Source organism: Lactuca sativa, chromosome 8 (genome assembly GCF_002870075.4).
Source record: "Lactuca sativa cultivar Salinas chromosome 8, Lsat_Salinas_v11, whole genome shotgun sequence".
NCBI classification, from domain to species: domain Eukaryota; kingdom Viridiplantae; phylum Streptophyta; class Magnoliopsida; order Asterales; family Asteraceae; genus Lactuca; species Lactuca sativa.
Genome location: NC_056630.2, coordinates 34,644,172 through 34,664,376, shown reverse-complemented (window position 1 = coordinate 34,664,376; position 20,205 = coordinate 34,644,172). Strand labels below are relative to the sequence as shown.

Here is a 20,205-nt window from a genome sequence, read left to right as displayed (position 1 = left end):
GGTAGAAGGACTGGCGGCAGGCAGCGGTGATTTGCGATGACAGCGGCTCCACGACGGCAGTCTGCAATGGCTGAAGCAGCGACTCGAGTAATAGAATCGAGTCATGCAGCGGCGGTGTTCGTGACTGAGAAAAGGGGATCACCATGAACGAAGCCACACCGGCAGCAAGAAATAAAGAAAAGAGGTGGCGTGAGATGGCAGACATCGACGACTATATCTTCACCGTCTCAGCGCAACAGGGCGACAAATCTCGGTGGTTTACCTATCGGTTCTTGTTCCCGACAATGGTGGCGGCTGGAGGCCATGAATCGGTGACACCCACGACGCCATCTCCTTATTCAGTCTTCGACTGATGCAGTGCCCGATCACGGTTTCCATCGGTGTCCGATATTATCGGCGACAGGAGTCGTTTGACGGTGCTGAGTGGTCGGAGGTGGCAGCGGCGTCGGAGATGGGTGAGGTGAGAGTGACGGCTGCATAGAGTATTAGGGTTAGGGGTTTAGACTACCCCCATTGGGGTCTATTTGGCGAGCGCTCACACTATATTAGATAAAAAAATTGAGTTAATTTGGTGAACTAGGTCGGCATTCCAACATAAGTTCACAAGAGCTCACACCAATCTACTTTACATGTGTTGAAGTAAGAAACATACACCCATATTTTTTTAGATAACATTATATATTTTAGGATAAAAAACATTATCTACTAAAAATCTAATATTATCTCAATAAAAAAAAATTTAAAAAATACTAAATTTTTTATTTTTATTTTCTCTATAAATAGAGTATAATATTGATATACTTCATATCTCATCTCAACTTTTCATTTCTAAACCCTTTTGATTTCTTTAATAAGATGAATCCAAATTTCGTCTTAAATCTTGATGATTCTCAAGATTATCAAAACTTTCAAAGTTATGAAACCTCACAGTTTTTCGCAAATCCCAATCAATTTCCCATCACTGAAAATGTTCAAACCTCACAAAATACCGTAAAAAATCCAAGAGGTGATAAATGGGATGCTGATGAAGATATCGCTTTAATGCAAATCAGGCGGAAAACCTAGGAAAGATTGGTAACAGGAACATAGCTCAAATGAAAGGTCGTTATAAACGACTTAATGAAAGTGCCGGCAAATGGGTTGGTGTTTACCGAGAAGCATATAGAAAAAGAAGAAGTGGAATGAGTATGAAAGATGTTGAGAACGAAGCTCATAAATTGTATGAGACAAGTGGAAGAAAATTCAATGACACAATTGTTTTTAATGAGGTTATGTGTAAACATCGAAAATGAGATTTACAGCTAGATCATGATGCAACACGATCACGTCCTGAATATGAAGTGGGTGATGAAGAAAGTGGTGGTAGCATAAAAAGATCAAGGTCTACTGAAGAAGGGGAGTATTGTGTGCAATCCAACATAGAAGGGGAAAATATTACTGGTTCAACAACTAAACGTCCAACGGGTAGAGATGTTGTTAAAAGAAAAGAAAAAAGTAAGTCTTCTAATAAAGTTGTTGCAGAACTTCGTGCAATGAGGCGTAGTAGAGATAGTGAAGTAGAAGTCATGAAAAAAGACTCGACTTGGATCAACAAAGGGAGCAAAAGACAGATGAAAGGGAGCTAATGAAGATGCAGAGTTTGCATTTGAACACACTCCTACAAAAGGAGCACTTGTCACCTGAAGAAGAAAACATGAAATGTTTTCTAATGTCTAAGTTTTATGGAAACTAATTGCAATTTAGTGTATGTTTGTCACACCCCAAAACCGAGAGCGGCAGAACATGTTCTGGGGTGGAGGACGTCATGTACAGTATCATAACAATGCATAATAGTAAAAACAAGAAACAACATCCATTGCACTAATATAGTAATTGTAATACAAGCGCGTTCGGTGTAATTTGTTAGGCACCAAAAGTATAATCAAATAGAAAGATGAGTCTTGTATGGGCTCCATCTTCGCAAAAGCTGCATCAGTACCTGCCTTGTGGTGACCTGAAAATACAAGTTATTTTGAAAACGAGTATCAGCATAAAGCTGGTGAGTTCATAAGTATTTAGTGCCATTGCTTGTATAAAAAGTGTTTACAATCATGTAGTGTAGTGGCTGTTATCATAGTTTGAAAGTAGTTTGCTCTCTAGAAAATCCCATATTTTCCAACAAAAGTAGTCTTATACCAAGACTAGGTTATCTGTAAGTTTGATTCTTTGAAAATGTAATAGTTTTCTCGTGAAAATATCAGTAATGAAAATATAGGTTTTAAGCACGTTCATATAAAGAAAGAATAGAGTTTTACCCCAGCAACGTCACTGCCGGTTAAATGTAGTAGTGAATGTAAACTCCAGATAGTATTAAATGTGTATACACCTTGGGAAGTCTGTTTTGCCTTTAATTATTAGTGTGTTTAATTAAGATTTGAATTTGAGCTCGTATGTAACCATACTGAGTGATAGTGGTATAGCGGTTGACCCTCCAGGTCACAAGTAGTGTAGTAGCGTTTTGTCATCCCTGGGCCTAGTAGGCTCGGACTGTAGCTAGCAGTCGGGATGGGGGAAAATCCGTCCCATATAGATCTATACACATAGTGATCGCTCTCCCTCTAGGAGACGCTGGTTACCCGATGATCGCATAGCGATGTGTCGTATAGAGAAATAGTGCATCACATTCTATTATAGTATTTCCTCTTGTATAGTATAGAGTATTCTTTTAGTGTACTATGTAGTGTTCTCTTGATGTAGTTTATAGTGTGTCTCCTTATAGTGTATAGTGTATAGTGTTTCCTTAGTATAGTGTATAGTGTTCTCTTCGCATAGTGTATAGCACGTATAGCCTGGTAATTGTACTGACCATAGTGCGCATCATAGTAACAATAGTATAGAGTGGTAATCCTTAACTATACCTATTATAGTTAAATAGAGTTGTTTAGTTGAATGTATTTGATGCGTAAAGGTATTGAACTGTAGTGAAGACTTTTATATCCAACACAAATACATATGGTGACACATATGCGAGTTAGAGCTAGGATGTTTCATGACTAAACATGATGGGGCATCACCCTAAGGACTTGGAATCACTAAGACTAAGTGTCCCATGTTCCATACTTAGTGATCTTTACAAGTTTAAGGCCAAATATGGGTACTAGAGTGGGTGTACGGCCATAAAAGTGAGTGCGTGGTTAGGGAATGCGGCCTGTGAGAGTGCTGTCAGGAACTCGTCCTTTGAGAGTGCTTTCAGGAACTCGTCCTTTAGCTAACTGAGTGTAACGCTCGTAGATCCGGGCTCGTCAATTTAGAGGCAATAGGGGTCGAAAACGACTTTTCGACAAAAGATGATTAATAATAAATAGTCTTAACCAATTTGTATAATATGTCACGAGGTTTTCGTACATATAAAGAACGTCAAAATCCGAGTTATAACGAAGAAGTTATGACCCGTCGAAGTTTCGCGACGGAACCTGCACGGCACCGGGAAGCGTAAATAGTGGATTTACGATAAAGGACTTTTTAGCCTTAGCGATCTAAATGAAAGTCGTAGAATATGTTAAACTAAGAGCATCGATAAAAAGAACGCCCAAATCTGACTTCGTATGAAGAAGTTATGATTTTTCGAAGTTTCGGATTAGCAGTGTACAGCCCGAAATTCGAATAATAGACCGAGCGGTTTTAGCCGACACGACCTAAATGAGAATCGAAGATCTCATTAAGATTAGCATAACAAGAAAAAGATGGGCGAAAACGGACGTCGGATGAAGAAATTATGAGGGTTTAACGGACCAATCCTGTCACAGCTTGTTAATAATATAAAATTTAAAATCGTTTCAAAATTAGCCGACGGAATCTAAACGAAAGTTGTATAGTATATTCCCACCTTCGCGTGGATATAAAGAACGTCAAAAATGGAGGTCGTACGCAAAAGTTGTGAATTTTTAAAGTTGGAAAGTGAATTTGCGAAGCTGATGCATGGATCGATGACGTGGCGCGTTCGGAACCGTCCATCGCTGAAGAAAGCCTCGCTTCGGATGGTGACACCTGGTGTGAGGGTTACGCCCAGTGTAGCGAAGAGACGCCTAGCGTCCGGAGTACGCCCCGCGTCGGAAAGAATTGCGCCCCGCGTATAGTTGTATTCCCTCGGTTCAGAAGAAGCCACGTCGCCCCACCAAAGCCGCAACACGTGTTGTACGATGCGAGAGTACGCCCAACGTACCTCGGAATTACACCCAGCGTAACCGAGGCCTCGCAGCTATAAAAGGAGGCCGAGGCTGCCTGCATTTTCACACCAAAATCACTTCTCTCTCTAGTTTCTTTCTCTCTCTAGAGTTCCAACCCCCCCCCCCCCCCCTAAGCCCTAGGAAAAATACCTAGCACCTAAAGGAAGCCCCGAGGTTCCCGGAGTCCCGAGAAAAAAGAGTCTTTCGATTTCGAAACGCTGCTCCAAATAAAGTTCCGGTTTTCGATAAAATTCGTTGTAAGTGAGCTACGCTTACACAACTTTTAATATAGCTTTCAAATAATTATAGTAATGTTATTAGGTCCTTAAAATAATTATTTGGGCTATTATTACGAGTTATATTGAGTGTTATTTAATGCTTATATAATAATAATAATAATAGTCAGACTATTAATTTGTCGCGGATATCGTTAGACTAAACCCTATTGGTATTGGTACTAGGTTTTATCGAAGGAAATTGTTTTGAGAGTATCGAAGCGCTGTTCGAGTGCTGAGTCACCACCTTTCAGGTGAGTGCATAGTCCCTTTCATCTTACACATAGATATGAAATATTTTATATAAACTACGTGATATGTGTGCATATTATCTGAATACTTGTTGTCTATGCTGGATAAACGTTTTATACATGTTTTTAAAGGATTTAAACTATATACGTATTTTATATACGAATATGTTGGGTATGAGATGGGTAGATGAATGATGAGAGATAAAAGATGATGTGAGTAAACATTGGCAGCTATGGACTTAGTGCCTAATAAACATCGGCAACTATGGACTTAGTGCCTATTGGACAAACACCGGTAGCTATGGATTTAGTACCTGTTAGGAATTGGTAGCTATGGACTTAGTACCTATTAGATAAACACTGGTAGCTATGGATTTAGTACCCGATGAATAGACTATAGCAGCTATGGAATTAGTGCTTTACGAACGAACATTGGCAGCTATGGATTTAGTGCCAGTCCTATAACCCTGGAAGTAAGGGACTTCGGAATAAATGAATGTAGGATAGATGACTCTTAGGTTAAATCCTTAAGAGTAAAGAAGATAATGGGGATGGGTAATTGGGTTGATTGTTTGATTGTTTAAACATAATAATTATATTATTGTGGGTTGAAAACCCTATGTACTCACCGGGTTTCCCAACCTGACCCACTCAGTTTATTTATATCACAGGTGTTGATACGAAGTCACATTACACTAAGAGATTAAATAGATGTAGATCACTAGTGTAAATAAATGTAAGTTCCGTTTATGCTTATGTTTCTGTATTGACGATGACATCCCAAACATTTTAAAATGAATAAAATACATTTCTTTGAAAATGCTTTGATAACGTATTCATCGTGTTTTTCTGGGAACAAATTCCGCAACATTTTTTTTATAAAATGAAGTACTCTGATTTTTATAAAGCATAAACAAAATCAGTCTTTTCTGGCCGTGAAAATTGGGGATGTCACACTGAGTGTCACCCACCTCAGCCCAACACAGAGGGGATCTGCACTTTTGGCCGTAGAGGGCTTCGAATGGAGTTGCCTTGATGCTCGTGTGGTAACTGTTATTGTAGGAAAACTCGACAAGGGGTAAGTGGGTATCCCATGCCTTACCAAAGTCGATCACACAGGCTCACAACATATCTTCCAGAGTTTGGATAGTCCTCTCACTTTTTCCGTCGGTCTGCGGATGGTAGGCTGTACTCATGTCCTGCCTCGTTCCTAAGGCGCTTTGCAGTGACTGCCAGAATCTCGAAATGAGCCTACTATCTCTATCGGAGATAATAGATATAGGAACACCATGCAATCGAACTATCTCTTGGATGTAGATTCGTGCAAGTCTTTTCATCTTGAAAGTTTCTTTGATTGGCAGGAAATGAGCGGACTTCGTTAACCGTCGACTATTACCCATATGGTGTCGTACCCACTCGGAGATTTGGGTAATTTGGTAATGAAATCCATGGAAATCATCTCCCACTTCCACTCAGGTACCTTGGGCTGGTGCAGTAGACCTGAGGGCTTCTGATATTCGACCTTCACCTTGGCACAAGTCAGACACTTGCCCACGAAGGTAGCGATCTCAGCTTTCATGTTTGGCCACCAATACAACTTCTTGAGATCAAGATACATCTTATCCAAACCTGGGTGAACGGAGTACTTGGTCTTGTGAGCTTCGTTCATGACAACCTCCCTGTAACCACTGAACTTTGGGGTCCAGAGCCGGTCCATGAAACAATAAACTCCATCTCCTCTGTTCTAAAGATTCTTATCCATTCCCCTCAAGGCTTTGTTCAACACGTTCTCTGGTTTTAGGGCTTCCAACAGGGCTTCTCGGATTTGTGTGGATAAGTGAGAATGGATGGTCATTATCAGTGATTTGACCCTTCGACCAGAATATTCCTTCCGACTTAGGGTGTCTGCTACTACATTGGCTTTACCCGGGTGATAACGAATTTCGCACTCGTAATCATTGAGTAGCTCAACCCACCGTCGTTGTCTCATATTCAGGTCCTTCCGGTTGAGTATGTGTTGGAGGCTTTTTTGGTCGGTGTATATCGTGCTCTTCGTACCGTGCAGGAAATGCCTCCAGATCTTTAGGGCGACACAACCGCTCCTAATTCGAGATCGTGTGTGGTGTAGTTAACTTTGTGTGTCTTCAGCTGTCTTGAGGCGTAGGCGATGACATTACCTCGTTGCATTAGAATACATACGAGCCCTTGATTGGACGCATCGCAGTAAACCACAAAATCATCTGTCCCCTCGGGAAGGGACAGTATCGGTGCGGTGCATAAGGCTCGCTTCAGGGTTTGGAATGCCTTCTCTTCTTTCTCTCCCCAGTCAAAGGATACGCCTTTCTGAGTCAATGTGGTAAGGGGTTTCGCTATCCGGGAGAAGTTCTAAATGAACCTGCGGTAGTAGCCAGCGAGGCCTAGAAATTGGCGAATTTCTGTAGGCGTCTTCGGTGCTGACCAGTTCTCGATAGCTTTAATCTTGGATGGGTCCACGTGGATTCCTTCTTCGCTAACCATGTGTCCTAAGTATTCGACTCTTCGGATCCAAAATTCGCACTTAGAGAACTTCATGTATAGTTTCTCCGACCGCAGGGTTTCCAGGACTTGTCGAAGATGATTGTTATGCTCCTCCTTACTTCGAGAGTAGATAAGTATGTCATCAATGAAGACGATGACGAACTGATCCAAGTAAGGACGGCAGACCCTATTCATTAAGTCCATAAATACTGCGGGCGCGTTGGTTAGTCCGAATGGCATTACTATGAACTCGTAGTGCCCGTAACGAGTTCGGAAGGCTGTTTTTGGGATATCCTCCTCCAGCACTCGCAATTGGTGGTATCCGGACCTCAGATCAATCTTGGAGAAGTAACTCGTGCCTTGCAGTTGGTCAAATAGATTGTCTATACGAGGAAGAGGGTAACGATTTTTGACCGTCAGTTTGTTGAGTTCTCTGTAATCGATGCACATACGAAACGATCTGTCTTTCTTCTTTACGAACAAGATCGGCGCTCCCCAGGGCAAGAAGCTTGGTCTTATAAAGCCCTTGCTGAGCAACTCGTTAAGTTGACCTGACAGTTCTTGCATTTCCGCAGGTGCTAGACGATAGGGCGAGTTGGCTACGGGGGTAGCTCCTGGAATTAAGTCGATCCTGAACTCAACCTGACGTTGGGGAGGTAAACCTGGTAGCTCTTCTGGAAAGACGTCGGGGAAGACGCATACTACGGGGAAGTCTTTTAGTTCTTTTGTTTTCTAGCTCATGTCGACGACGTGTGCAAGGAATGCACGATATTCCTTACGCAAGTACTTCTGGGCTTGAATACATGAGATGATATGAAGACTCGTACTGGGTTTGTCTCCGTAAATGAACAGAGTTTCATTATTCGGTAGATTTAGACGGATGGCTTTGTCGGCGCACATGATGTCAGCATGATGGAGACTCAACCAGTCCATGCCCACAATGACATCGAAATTCTTGATCGATACCGGTATGAGGTCGATTGGAAAAGAATGATTATCTAGCGTGAGGGTACAACCTATGTATGTCTTATTAGAACTCTCTGTCTTTCCATTAGCCATTTCTACGACGAATGTTTCTTTTAGCGGTTGTGGGGATTGTCTAAGTAAGTGTTTAAAGTTTTGGTTTACGAAGCTTTTTTCTGCTCCACTATCGAAGAGGATACAAGCATAAGAGTTATCGAGAAGGAACGTACCCATGACTACTGTGGGGTCTGCTACTGCTTCATTGTGGCCTACCTCACCACAACCATAACAGGCTTGGCTTACTCCCGAGCTGGGGACCTGAGAGAGGGGCTTGGGTTGAGATTTGCAAAACCGGACAGTATAGCCTTTCCAGTCACAGTTGGTGCAGTGTAATTCACGGCAGGGGCCGTTATGATGAAAAGGGCACTTGGTGCACTTGGGTAGGTTTCCTGCATATGTTTTGGCTGGTGCAGGGGCAGCAGGAGTAGTGGCAGCATGGACAACCACCATCTATTGGTTTTTGGAAGAGGATTGAGTCGACTTGCCCTTCTTTCGGTCCCAACGCTCCCTTTTGTTGTCGGTTGTCTTGGTTGGTGTAGTGGCATTTGTCGTGGTTGTTGATGGAGTGGAGGGAGTTTCATGATCAATCAGGCTTTGGGTCAATTCCTTGGCGTTGTCAAAGGTCGTAGGGTGAGATGCTAAAACGTTCCCTCGATACGGGGGCACTAAACTCCAGATGTATAGTTCAATCTTTTTGCCCTCATTGGGGATCATGTTGGGACACATAGTTGCCAGGTCACAGAACCTGGCCGTATAAGCCACTATGTCGGTCCCCTTCATTTTGAGGTTCTAGAGTTCCTCCTCGAGTTTCTGAACTTCGCCCCTAGGGTAGTACTCTCTCATCAATAGGTCCTTCAGTGTGTCCCAACCCATGGCATTGGCTGTCACCGAAGAGAGTGATTTGACATGGCCATTCCACCATGTCAGGGCCCTTTTTGTAAAGGTGGCGACAGCGAACTTAATCTTGCTTTCCTCGGGGCACGAGCACATCTCGAAGACGGCTTCAGTTCTTTCGATCCATTGGGACAATGCAATGACCCCTTTGGTTCCATTTAAGAATGCTAGCTTGCAGCTTATGAAATCCTTATAGGTGCACCCTGCGTACGTGCGTGGATTTCACCATGTCTAGAGTTGGTGCCCATTCTGGCTCCACTTGCATCGCCAGAATTTATTTGGGCTATAGCTGCAGTCACAGCTGTCTGGAACATCACCAGATCGAACTGTGGGGGAGGAAGTGGTGGAGGTGGAGTTTGAGTCGCAGGTCTGCCTTTGTTCGGGCGCTTACGGGGAGGCATCTTTTACTGAAAATTTATAAAGATGATAACAATAGTAAGAATCATTTGTAATGTGGTGAGAGAGTTTCACAGACTAAACTGCCATCGTCCCAATATTAGATAGATTCATGGCAACAGAGTTTGGAAATACGAAAGTATAGACTTTCCCATGAAGTAGATAACTGTCAATATTGCTGGTATTAATGATGTAAAATGAGTTCTGGAAACATGACCTAGTAGTAGGTCTTACATCAAACCATAATGGGAAAATGTTGGCAGCCTAGAAGCCTAGTTAGAGTACTTTTAGAGTTAGGAATGTTTACAGAATAATGCTCTATAGAGCATAGAAATAAGAAGGCTAATCCTTAAACAAAAGAGAAAGATGAGTTGACATCTTCTACTGGCGACGAGTACCCATTGGGCGAACCCTCAGATCAACCAGTTGGCGTACAACCTCCTGAAGATGTCGTTCATGAGCCCTCTGACGTGCTCGGAGTTCCTTAACTTCGGTTCGGGATGCAGCTAGCTGTTGCTACAGAGCCTCATTATTCCTCCTCGTCCTATTCATGGCTTCTTCTAGTTGGCGGATACGGACAGTGTTAAGGTGAGAGTTGGCGTTAACTTCCACAACTCTGCCAATGGTTGCTTGACCCTGTTCGATGTTCCTAGTAATCCTACGGACCATTATGGGCAAGACCCTATCAGCTGAACCTCCCTCTCTTATGTTGTAGAAACTTCGGTCCCCGTTGAAAGGTAAAGGCTGACCTTATTCATTGCTCCATCGGTTCAAGGTTATTACCCACATGGGAGTGGGACCTGGAAATGCTGGACGGGGGTTAGGGTTTGGAGCGACTAGAGGTAGGTTATTGACTTCTGGTTCGAAGTTGGAGCTATCCGAAAAGCCCTCAGCGTGGTGATCATCAAAAGGGATTGGGTGATCATCTTCTGGCTCCTCTTCAAACCATTCTCCAACGCCTTGGTTCGGATAGTACAGATCGCCAGGAAGGTGGAAACCAACCATGCTATCTATGCGAGAAAGGGGGAAAGAATAGTTAATAGACGTTCTAAGATACTTATAAGATGATCATTATGAGTCAGACCAATACTTGCACGGTGCATAATAATTACATGCGGCTGGGGCAGAATAGACCTTCGAATAGGTGGCCCTAACTCTAAATCCACAACCAAACAAGGAACAGGAAGTAAATCACAGATCATAGATTCTAAGTCTATAACGCCTAAATCACATGTAACCGTAATGTATCCACTTAGCAACTATTGCTCTACTAATAATGATCTTTTTAGTTCTCACATATGTAAATTATAGAGATGCAGAATACTCCTATAGTATTCTCGTGTTAGTGTTCTTGTGGTAGTGTTGGTAAGTTTTTAGACTTGTTGCAACACCACAACCGCTCTTAGGCACATGCTAGTCACTCCTAGGAAAATGTAGTTGATCAGGCTACATCCGCCCAGATGTGACTATATGTCTCTAAGCCCAATTGTGTTGTTCAACAATCTTAATACTTTTGTTCTGTTGTAGTATGATACTGACCCTTTGTATTCATATATATATATATATATATATATATATATATATATATATATACACTTAGTTAAATATTTTATTATTTAAAAGTACATATTCTTGGTCAGAGTGTTTTAGTCCCGAAGTGTTTATAGTTCGTATATCTTTTATGGGTTGATATACTTGATTCACTATAAACAATGCTCTGATACCAATCTGTCACACCCCAAAACCGAGAGCGGCAGAACACGTTCTGGGGTGGAGGACGTCATGTACAGTATCATAACAATGCATAATAGTAAAAACAAGAAACAACATCCATTGCATTAATATGGTAATTGTAATACAAGCGCGTTCTGTGTAATTTGTTAGGCACCAAAAGTATAATCAAATAGAAAGATGAGTCTTGTATGGCTCCATCTTCGCAAAAGCTGCATCAGTACCTGCCTAGTGGTGACCTGAGAATACAAGTTATTTTGAAAACGAGTATCAGCATAAAGCTGGTGATTTCATAAGTATTTAGTGTCATTGCTTGTATAAAAAGTTTTTACAATCATGTAGTGTAGTGGCTGTTATCAAAGTTTGAAAGTGGTTTGCTCTCTAGAAAATCCATATTTTCCAGCAAAAGTAGTCTTATACCAAGACTAGGTTATCTGTAAGTTTGATTCTTTGAAAATGTAATAGTTTTCTCGTGAAAATATCAGTAATGAAAATATAGGTTTTAAGCACGTTCATATAAAGAAAGAATAGAGTTTTACCCCAGCAACGTCACTGCCGGTTAAATGTAGTAGTGAATGTAAACTCCAGATAGTATTAAATGTGTATACACCTCGGGAAGTCTGTTTTGCCTTTAATTATTAGTGTGTTTAATTAAGATTTGAATTTGAGCTCGTATGTAACCATACTGAGTGATAGTGGTATAGCGGTTGACTCTCCAGGTCACAAGTAGTGTAGTAGCATTTTGTCATCCCTGGGCCTAGTAGGCTCGGACTGTAGCTAGCAGTCGGGATGGGGGAAAATCTGTCCCGCATAGATCTATACACGTAGTGACCGCTCTCCCTCCAGGAGGCGCTGGTTACCCAATGATCGCATAGCGATGTGTCGTATAGAGAAATAGTGCGTCACGTTCTATTATAGTATTTCCTCTTGTATAGTATAGAGTATTCTTTTAGTGTACTATGTAGTGTTCTCTTGATGTAGTTTATAGTGTGTCTCCTTATAGTGTATAGTGTTTCCTTAGTATAGTGTATAGTGTTCTCTTCGCATAGTGTATAGCACGTATAGCCTGGTAATTGTACTGACCATAGTGCGCATCATAGTAACAATAGTATAGAGTGGTAATCCTTAACTATACCTATTATAGTTAAATAGAGTTGTTTAGTTGAATGTATTTGATGCGTAAAGGTATTGAACTGTAGTGAAGACTTTTATATCCAACACAAATACATATGGTGACACATATGCGAGTTAGAGCTAGGATGTTTCATGACTAAACATGATGGGGCATCACCCTAAGGACTTGGAATCACTAAGACTAAGTGTCCCATGTTCCATACTTAGTGATCTTTACAAGTTTAAGGCCAAATATGGGTACTAGAGTGGGTGTACGGCCATAAAAGTGAGTGCGTGGTTAGGGAATGCGGCCAGACTTGTGTGTGAGGCTGCACACTGGAGTGTGCGGTCGTACAGAGGGTGTGTGCGGCCGTACACTCCTTGTTTGAGCCCAAAATGTCGATTGTGAGGGGTTTCAAGTGTCAAACTAGGTCTTAGATCGATTATAGAGGCCATACCCTCACTTTGGAGGATGTTTTGAGTGTGTGTGGCCTGATGAAGGTGAGCGGCCGCACTCTTTCAAGGGGTGAAGAACACGAAGAACACTATGAGTTTTAAGCTTAGATTCAAGTGTTTTACCTCTATAACAAGCTGAAAGATGAAGTTCTTCATGTTTTGGAGGCCTTCTAGGTGTTCTTGGATGATGTTTCTAGAGAGAGAAAGTAGAGAGAGAGAAGGTGCAGCCAAGAGTGAATGAAAGGGGGTTCTCTACTATATATAGGGTCGGGTGTGAGGCAGGAGGGGGGGTTTACGGTTGGGTGTGCGGCTGGCTGGCCGCACACTTTGGTGTGCGGCCACACACACCTCTCTTGGCGTGTTTAGCTCGATTTTGTGAGGCAACACCCTTCCTAACCCTTCTTAAGGTCCATATCTATGATATACTAAGCCTAAAGCACTCGTGCGGACCCAAAATTCTGCTAAAAGATACTAGATTCAAGTGAAATATGGATATATGGATTGATTGTACAGGGTAAAAGTTTCGGGTTGTCACAATTTTTTAGTGTATTTGTAAGATATTTTATTTTGTATTTGTATCTCATGCTTTTAATGTATTTGTAAGATATTTTATTATGTATTTGTAAGATATTTTATTATGTATTATGTATTTATAAGATATTTTATTCTGAATGCACAGTTGTCATTATCATCTTTCGGAGACACCACTCATTTCCAGTATGATTTTATTGAATACAAAGTTGTCATCTTTATTGAATACAGAGTTGTCAGTATAATCTTATCATCGAGAAAATCCTTCATTGTCTTATGTGTATAAGATTTTGTGACGTGTCGTCTTTTTATAGGATCGTTGGATTTTATCTAAATAAACTATTTTAACATTATCTTTTTTTTAAATTGGAAAAAACAAACAAAAATAAATATTCTTCCTCTATTAATAGAGTATAACACTTACATATTTTAACACCCACCTCTAATTCTTCATTTCACTCTTCATTTCTAATCTCTTTGAAAAATGTCTCATAATGCAAACTCATCATATGTTTCCGGTTCATCGCATGTGAATGAATATGATGAATGGGAAGCACGAGTTGTTCAACAAAATCGACAACTTGATGTTATCATGAGTGAGTTACTCATAGGCATGCCAAACACGAGTGTAAGAGATCATCCTAGAGCAAGAAGGAGGTATTGTGATCGGGAACGTGAGCAGGGTGAGGCACGTTTGATGAAAGACTACTTTGTTGACAACCCAACATATGGTGAAGCAAAATTCCGTGGTAGATTTCGAATGCGAAAACCACTATTTCTCCGCGTAGTGGAAGCTGTTACAGCCAATGACCGATATTTTCAACAAGGACACGATGCCACAGGTAGACAAGGTTTTTCACCAATACATATATGTACTGCAACTATGAGGGTATTGGCATATGGGGCATCAGCAGATGCACTTGATGAATACTTGAGAATGAGTGAGACTGTGACAAGGGATGCTCTTGTAAATTTTGTGGAAGGTGTCATTTCATGCTTTCGTGAAGAGTACCTTAGAAGTCCCAATAGAGATGATTTTGCACGACTGCTCGATGTTGGAGAAGAACGTGGATTTCCAGGTATGGTAGGCAGTATTGATTGCATGCACTGGGAATGGAAAAACCGCCCCACCGCTTGGGCTGGATAATATGCAGGTAGAAGCGGTAGGACAACAATAATTTTGGAAGTTGTTTCATCGTAGGAATTATGGATATGGCATGCATTCTTCGGAAGACCGGGTTCGTGCAATGACATTAACGTCCTCCAAAGATCTCCTCTTTTTGATGATGTCTTGGCAGGTCGAGCACCAAAGGTGAGTTACACTGTGAATGATCGAGAAAATAATATGGCTTATTATCTCACTGATGGCATATATCCTTCATGGGTTGCCTTTGTCAAGTCAATAAATTCTCCACAACTTCGAAAACACAAGTTGTTTGCTGAACATCAAGGGCGGCTAGAAAAGATGTTGAACGGGCATTTGGAGTTTTACAAGCTCGTTTTGCTTTTCTTCATCGCCCTTGTCTTGTGTGGGACAAAGATATGATGGGGAAAATTATGTTTGCATGAATCATTATTCATAATATGATAGTTGGGGATGAACGACACACATACCTTCATTATTATGATCCATCAGAATTGATAACTACAGAAGACGAAGAATCATTTGAATACTCTACTCAACGAATTGGAGATCTATCCCATTATATGACCAACAGGGCACAAGTACGCAATAGAGAAGCTCATAACGCTCTAAAAAACAATTTGATTGTGCATATATGGAAAAAATTCAGCAATGAAGAATAATTTAGTAGTTTGCATCTTCTATATTTGTAACTTATTTGATCTATTTTATTAAGTATGTTTAATGAATGTAATATATATATATATATATATATATATATATATATATATATATATATATATATATATATATATATATATATATTATTTAATTTTACGTTTAAAATAAATAATTTATTTGTTTCAAAATAAAATATTTATTTTTAATATTTCTAGTAGTTTTTAGTAAAAGAAAATTTAGATTAAGTTATATTTTTTTAAATAAAAATGGGTTTGGATTGGGTTGCTAATGGGTGTAAAAAATTAGATTGGATTGGGTTGTATAGGTGGAAGAAAGAGAAATTAGTTTTTTATTAGAAAAGTTGGGTTGGGTTGGGTTGCTAATGGGGGTAGTCTTAGGGGGCGATGCAAGGTGACAAGTTTAATACCCGTATCCCATACAAACTTCAAGAGGATTTGACACTTACAGTCCCTCCCATCCCTAAGCTTTTCGAAATGAGTCCAAAATTTACCTTTTTTACCCCTGATTCCAAAAATCATTACAATATAAATCCAGAGTTTACATTTTATCCCTTGCTTCCATAATTCCTCTCATATTAAGTCCTAATTGTTACCAAGCAACCCCTGTCTTCAATATTACTTACAAATTAAGTCCGGATTTTACACTTTAACCCCCGCCTTCTAGAATTATAACAGTTAACTCGTCGAGACCAGCACCTTGCTATATAATTATTAATTTTAGGGCTACGACTCATTCATTAATTTGTTTTATTTATTTATTAAATAAACGGGTGTTACAACTCTCCCCCACTTAAATTAGATTTCGTCCTCGAAATCATTCTTTACCATTCCTTACACACCCAACCACTCTAGTAACATGGTCAACATCCTCGGCACGCCCTAGCCTTCCCAGGGTAGTCGTGGCCAATCTTCGCAAAGCCCTAAAATCCGTAGATGAACGAATTCCTCGCAACAAGATAACATTTACTCGGTCTGAAATCTGTTGTCTTGAGATTTTCTGAATCCCTGACAGACCACTCATACTGAATCATTATCGTTGAATCTAGTTTGTTTATCCCTCAACTGACTACTCAACTTCTGATAACCTGAGGCTCCCACTAGAAAACTGAAATCACATACCCAATTATCCCTGCAGGTCATTTAGCATAACCCAAGCAATCTGTTATTTCGTCTGAAATTGCAACCTAAAACGCAGATACTAATACTGTCAATCGCTAAAACTGTCCAAACATTGAACTTCTTGAAGCAGTATGCTGCCACATGGCTGCTTGCCAAAATCTACCGAGACCTCCCTGGTCTCAATTCGTTCACCAACCATTTGAAATACCGGGTTCCGACCCAGATGCAAAGCCAAAGGACTCCCCACTTAGTTGCCTCACACGACTTCTGAACGAAATCCTTCTCTGGAACTAGTTGCCACTAGTTATCATGCCACTGCGACTCTAACAACTTTATGATCTAACCAATCAGGTTCATGCGTCATATCCTGTCATCATCAAATCCAAGACTAATAGTGATTGCTACCTGACCAATGGTAGCCTTATCTCACACATCCTTAAGCAGTCCATTGCTTCCCTGATCTCATAACTGTAGTGACGCTCCTACAGTCTTATCACTTGTTCAAATAGATCTAATCCATTCGGGTAATTTCCAAATCCAATTCGTGGATTTTCATATCCTCGCTGCTGCATCCGAACTGGTTGGTACTATTGTTTCTTCCGCATCCTAACAACGCACTCATGCTATCTACCAACCTAGTGAATGCTACGGCTACACCCGCAGACTTACAACACTATATTACTATCTGCCAACCCCGTGAATGTTACAACTACACCCGTAGAATTACAACATCCTAGAACTATCTAACCGCTAGTGAATGCTACGACTACCCCCGCAGTCTTACAACACCTTCCATGCTAACTGACTGTTAGTGAATGCTACGGCTACCCCCGTAGTCTTACAACACTTTCCATACTATCTGATCGCTTGTGAATGCTACAACAACCCCCGTAGTCTTACAACACTGTCCATACTGGGTCGAACATGCACTCGACTTAAAACTCAACTGAATTTGAGTCCTAACTGGAGCTCTAACCTGGTTCTCGAAACCTGTTGTTTGAGAGTCTCGAAGGCTGCCTATTGCTCAGGCCCCCAGCGAAAGGCCACCGACTTCTTGGTCAGTCGGGTCAAAGGAACCGCAATCTCGGACCCGCTAGACCCAGGAAACTCCGAATCTTAGTTGGAGACCTCAGAATCTCCTATTGCATCTGATCGATCTATATTTATAGCACAATAAATTGTACTAAATATGTTGAATTGATGCATAATTTTCAAAGAATGGCACTACTTTGATGAAATGTTGAAAATTATGTGTAGGAAACTAATTAGTGCTAAAGTGGGTAGAACCCACAAGAAAAACAAGAAAAATGCAACTAACAAGCATGGGACACGAATTGTTAAAAGAATGAAAAGAAATGGTGCTGAGAAATTTGACCACTCTTCAATGTTTTGATCATATCTCAAGATCTATAGCTCCGATTGACATGAATGAAGAAGTTCTGGAAACTAGACAAAATTTCTTACAACTTTCATGTCTTGCGTTTTTACTGATTCTACCGTTTTCATCACCAAAAAGGGGCAACAAAGATGAGGGGCGTCCTAGAACGCGTCTAAAACGCCCCCTAGGACGGCTACACGTTTTAGGCTATTTTTAAGTTAAATAAAGGACGGCAGAAGGCATGTAAAACGCCACAAAAGACGCCCACACATCCTACATGACGTCTAGGACGCCTGCTAGGACGCGGACACGGAAAAAGACCCGAAAATCAGTTTTTCAGTACCTATTTAAGGGAGATTGAACCCTAATCGACTGAGGAATTCTTCCCTGCGATTTTCCACAGTTTTGGAGGGTTCCAAACACGTTCAAAGCTTCTCCAAACATGTTTTTGATCATTAATATCCAAATCCAATACGAGAAATCATAAAATTCATTATCATTCAACATTTGAAGATTATTCAACCGACAAATCTACATCAATTCAATCAAGCTCCAAATTTGATTATTTCATCTCCAAGGTTTCATCGTTCCATAGTTGCTTGATCATTAGACATCATTGATTTTATGATTTCAATTTGGTTTGTGAATTTTAACATTAATTCCATTGTTTATATTGAAGTTGTGTGTTTTGTTAATCATATGGAAGGCTAAACCACTTAGGTTACTTCCGGGAACGTTGTACGATGCTAGGATGAAAACGTTTTGATTGTTACTTTTATTCTAGCCAATTTCAGTTATTGTTTCATTCTTAAAGTTATGATTTCTACTTATAGTAATTGGAGTTGGGTTTTCTTATTGTGTGATATTGCAACTAAGATAGTGTATTGTTAATTCACTAGTCATTCTGAATTCAAGTAGTTTAGGAACTAAGATGACCAATTGAACCCACATACATTATTCTGAATTTTTAGTATTATATATTCAACATTGTAATAGGTAATCGTAAGACACATTATCGCCAAACCACTAGTTGTTCCTAATCCAATTAGACATAGGGAGTAAGACAACTAGTTGGGATAACATATTGTGTGCTCAAAATTATTTGTTGCATGTTAATCAACCTTAATTATGTCTAGGTAATTAAATTGGAATTTAAGGGAAGAAAAACGTGTAAGTCCAACCATCTAAACAACCGAACCGAAAGTATCTTGTTTTTTTCTCTTTGATAGTAGTTTGTTTTAGTAGCTCTTGCATTACCAAGTTTTTAGCTTTTTCATCAACTTTTAGTTTAAATAATTTCGTGACAATTGCTAGTAGTTTTTCATTAACTATTTTAACACAAAGTTTGACAACAACCTCCTCGTGGATTCGATCCTTACTTACCCTAGCTATCTAGTGTGTGTGAGGTTTATTTTTAAACGAGACAACGACCCCGATCAGCATCTCGGCCTCTATCTTGGCCGGATCGACCAGAATACCCTTCTGGTTGACAAGGTGCCCAAGAGATTGCACCTCACACAACCAGAACTCACATTTGGAGAACTCTACGAAAAATCTCTCCCCCACTTAGATTTGATTAAGTCTTCACGGTAAGTGAAAATTGAAGGATTCCCTATCCTTCTCGCTTTCTAATATCACACTGATGACAACCTGAGCTTACCAATGTTAACCATCAATTACCAGTCAAACCTCGAGATCGCCCATCCCATGAAATCCTGAAGAATACTCTTGAAATCTGGTACAGTCTGACATGTCAATCCATCTCCCATGCTGTCAACTGAAGGCCTTAATCTTCACCATGGCTGACGAATCCTCGTTGCCACTTCAAATCTTGCAGCACCACTGAACTCTACCCGAACACAACCCATGCAAAAATACAATTCTCTTGAACATCCAATGACTGAACACCCATGCGTCAAACACTCACAACTAACTCCACTATCTTCATGCTACCAGTCTTTCCCTAACAACAGTAGTGCCTTGATCTCCAAAGTTCATCCATAGCCAATTGTCAACCGTACCTGAACCATGATAGAACCACTGAACACTGACTTCACCAGAGAACTATCGTTCTAACCCTGACCAAATATCCTCTAAATAATACCCCACACAGATCCCGACAAAGATCTGGAATGATAACGGTACATGAAGAACCCACTCTGCAAGATGCGTCCCTCTGTGGGTTCATCAAGGACTTTTCGGCATCCAGGATGGCATATGTGATCCTTGATAACCCATACACTAGAAGAAAACCGACCCGAGATCTAACTAGTCCAAACTCAAGCAAAATCCCAAAGCAATACGTATTCCCAGCATCCTCTTAATAGCAGTAGAAGGTGACATACCTACAACATCTGGAGGAATACTGATCACCTCAGCTGACATGATCAACCCTGCCACAACTGTAGCAGCCTAAACCCTTGGAGTGACAAACTCCCTTGTTCACTTTCCCGAATGCGCTGCACTGACTCCGGCCCTGCTGGCCTTTCATC

General features: G+C 40.6%; 1 protein-coding gene across 1 annotated transcript; it reads left to right on the top strand.

Moving 5' to 3' along the window:
• The first annotated feature begins 13,876 nt into the window (after window positions 1–13,876).
• Window positions 13,877–14,938, top strand: LOC111878414 (uncharacterized). The gene is made up of 2 exons (XM_023874916.1): window positions 13,877–14,471; window positions 14,691–14,938. The coding sequence occupies exons 1-2, from the start codon at window positions 13,877–13,879 to the stop codon at window positions 14,936–14,938; spliced, it is 843 nt and encodes a 280-aa protein (XP_023730684.1).
• Window positions 14,939–20,205: the final 5,267 nt, after the last annotated feature.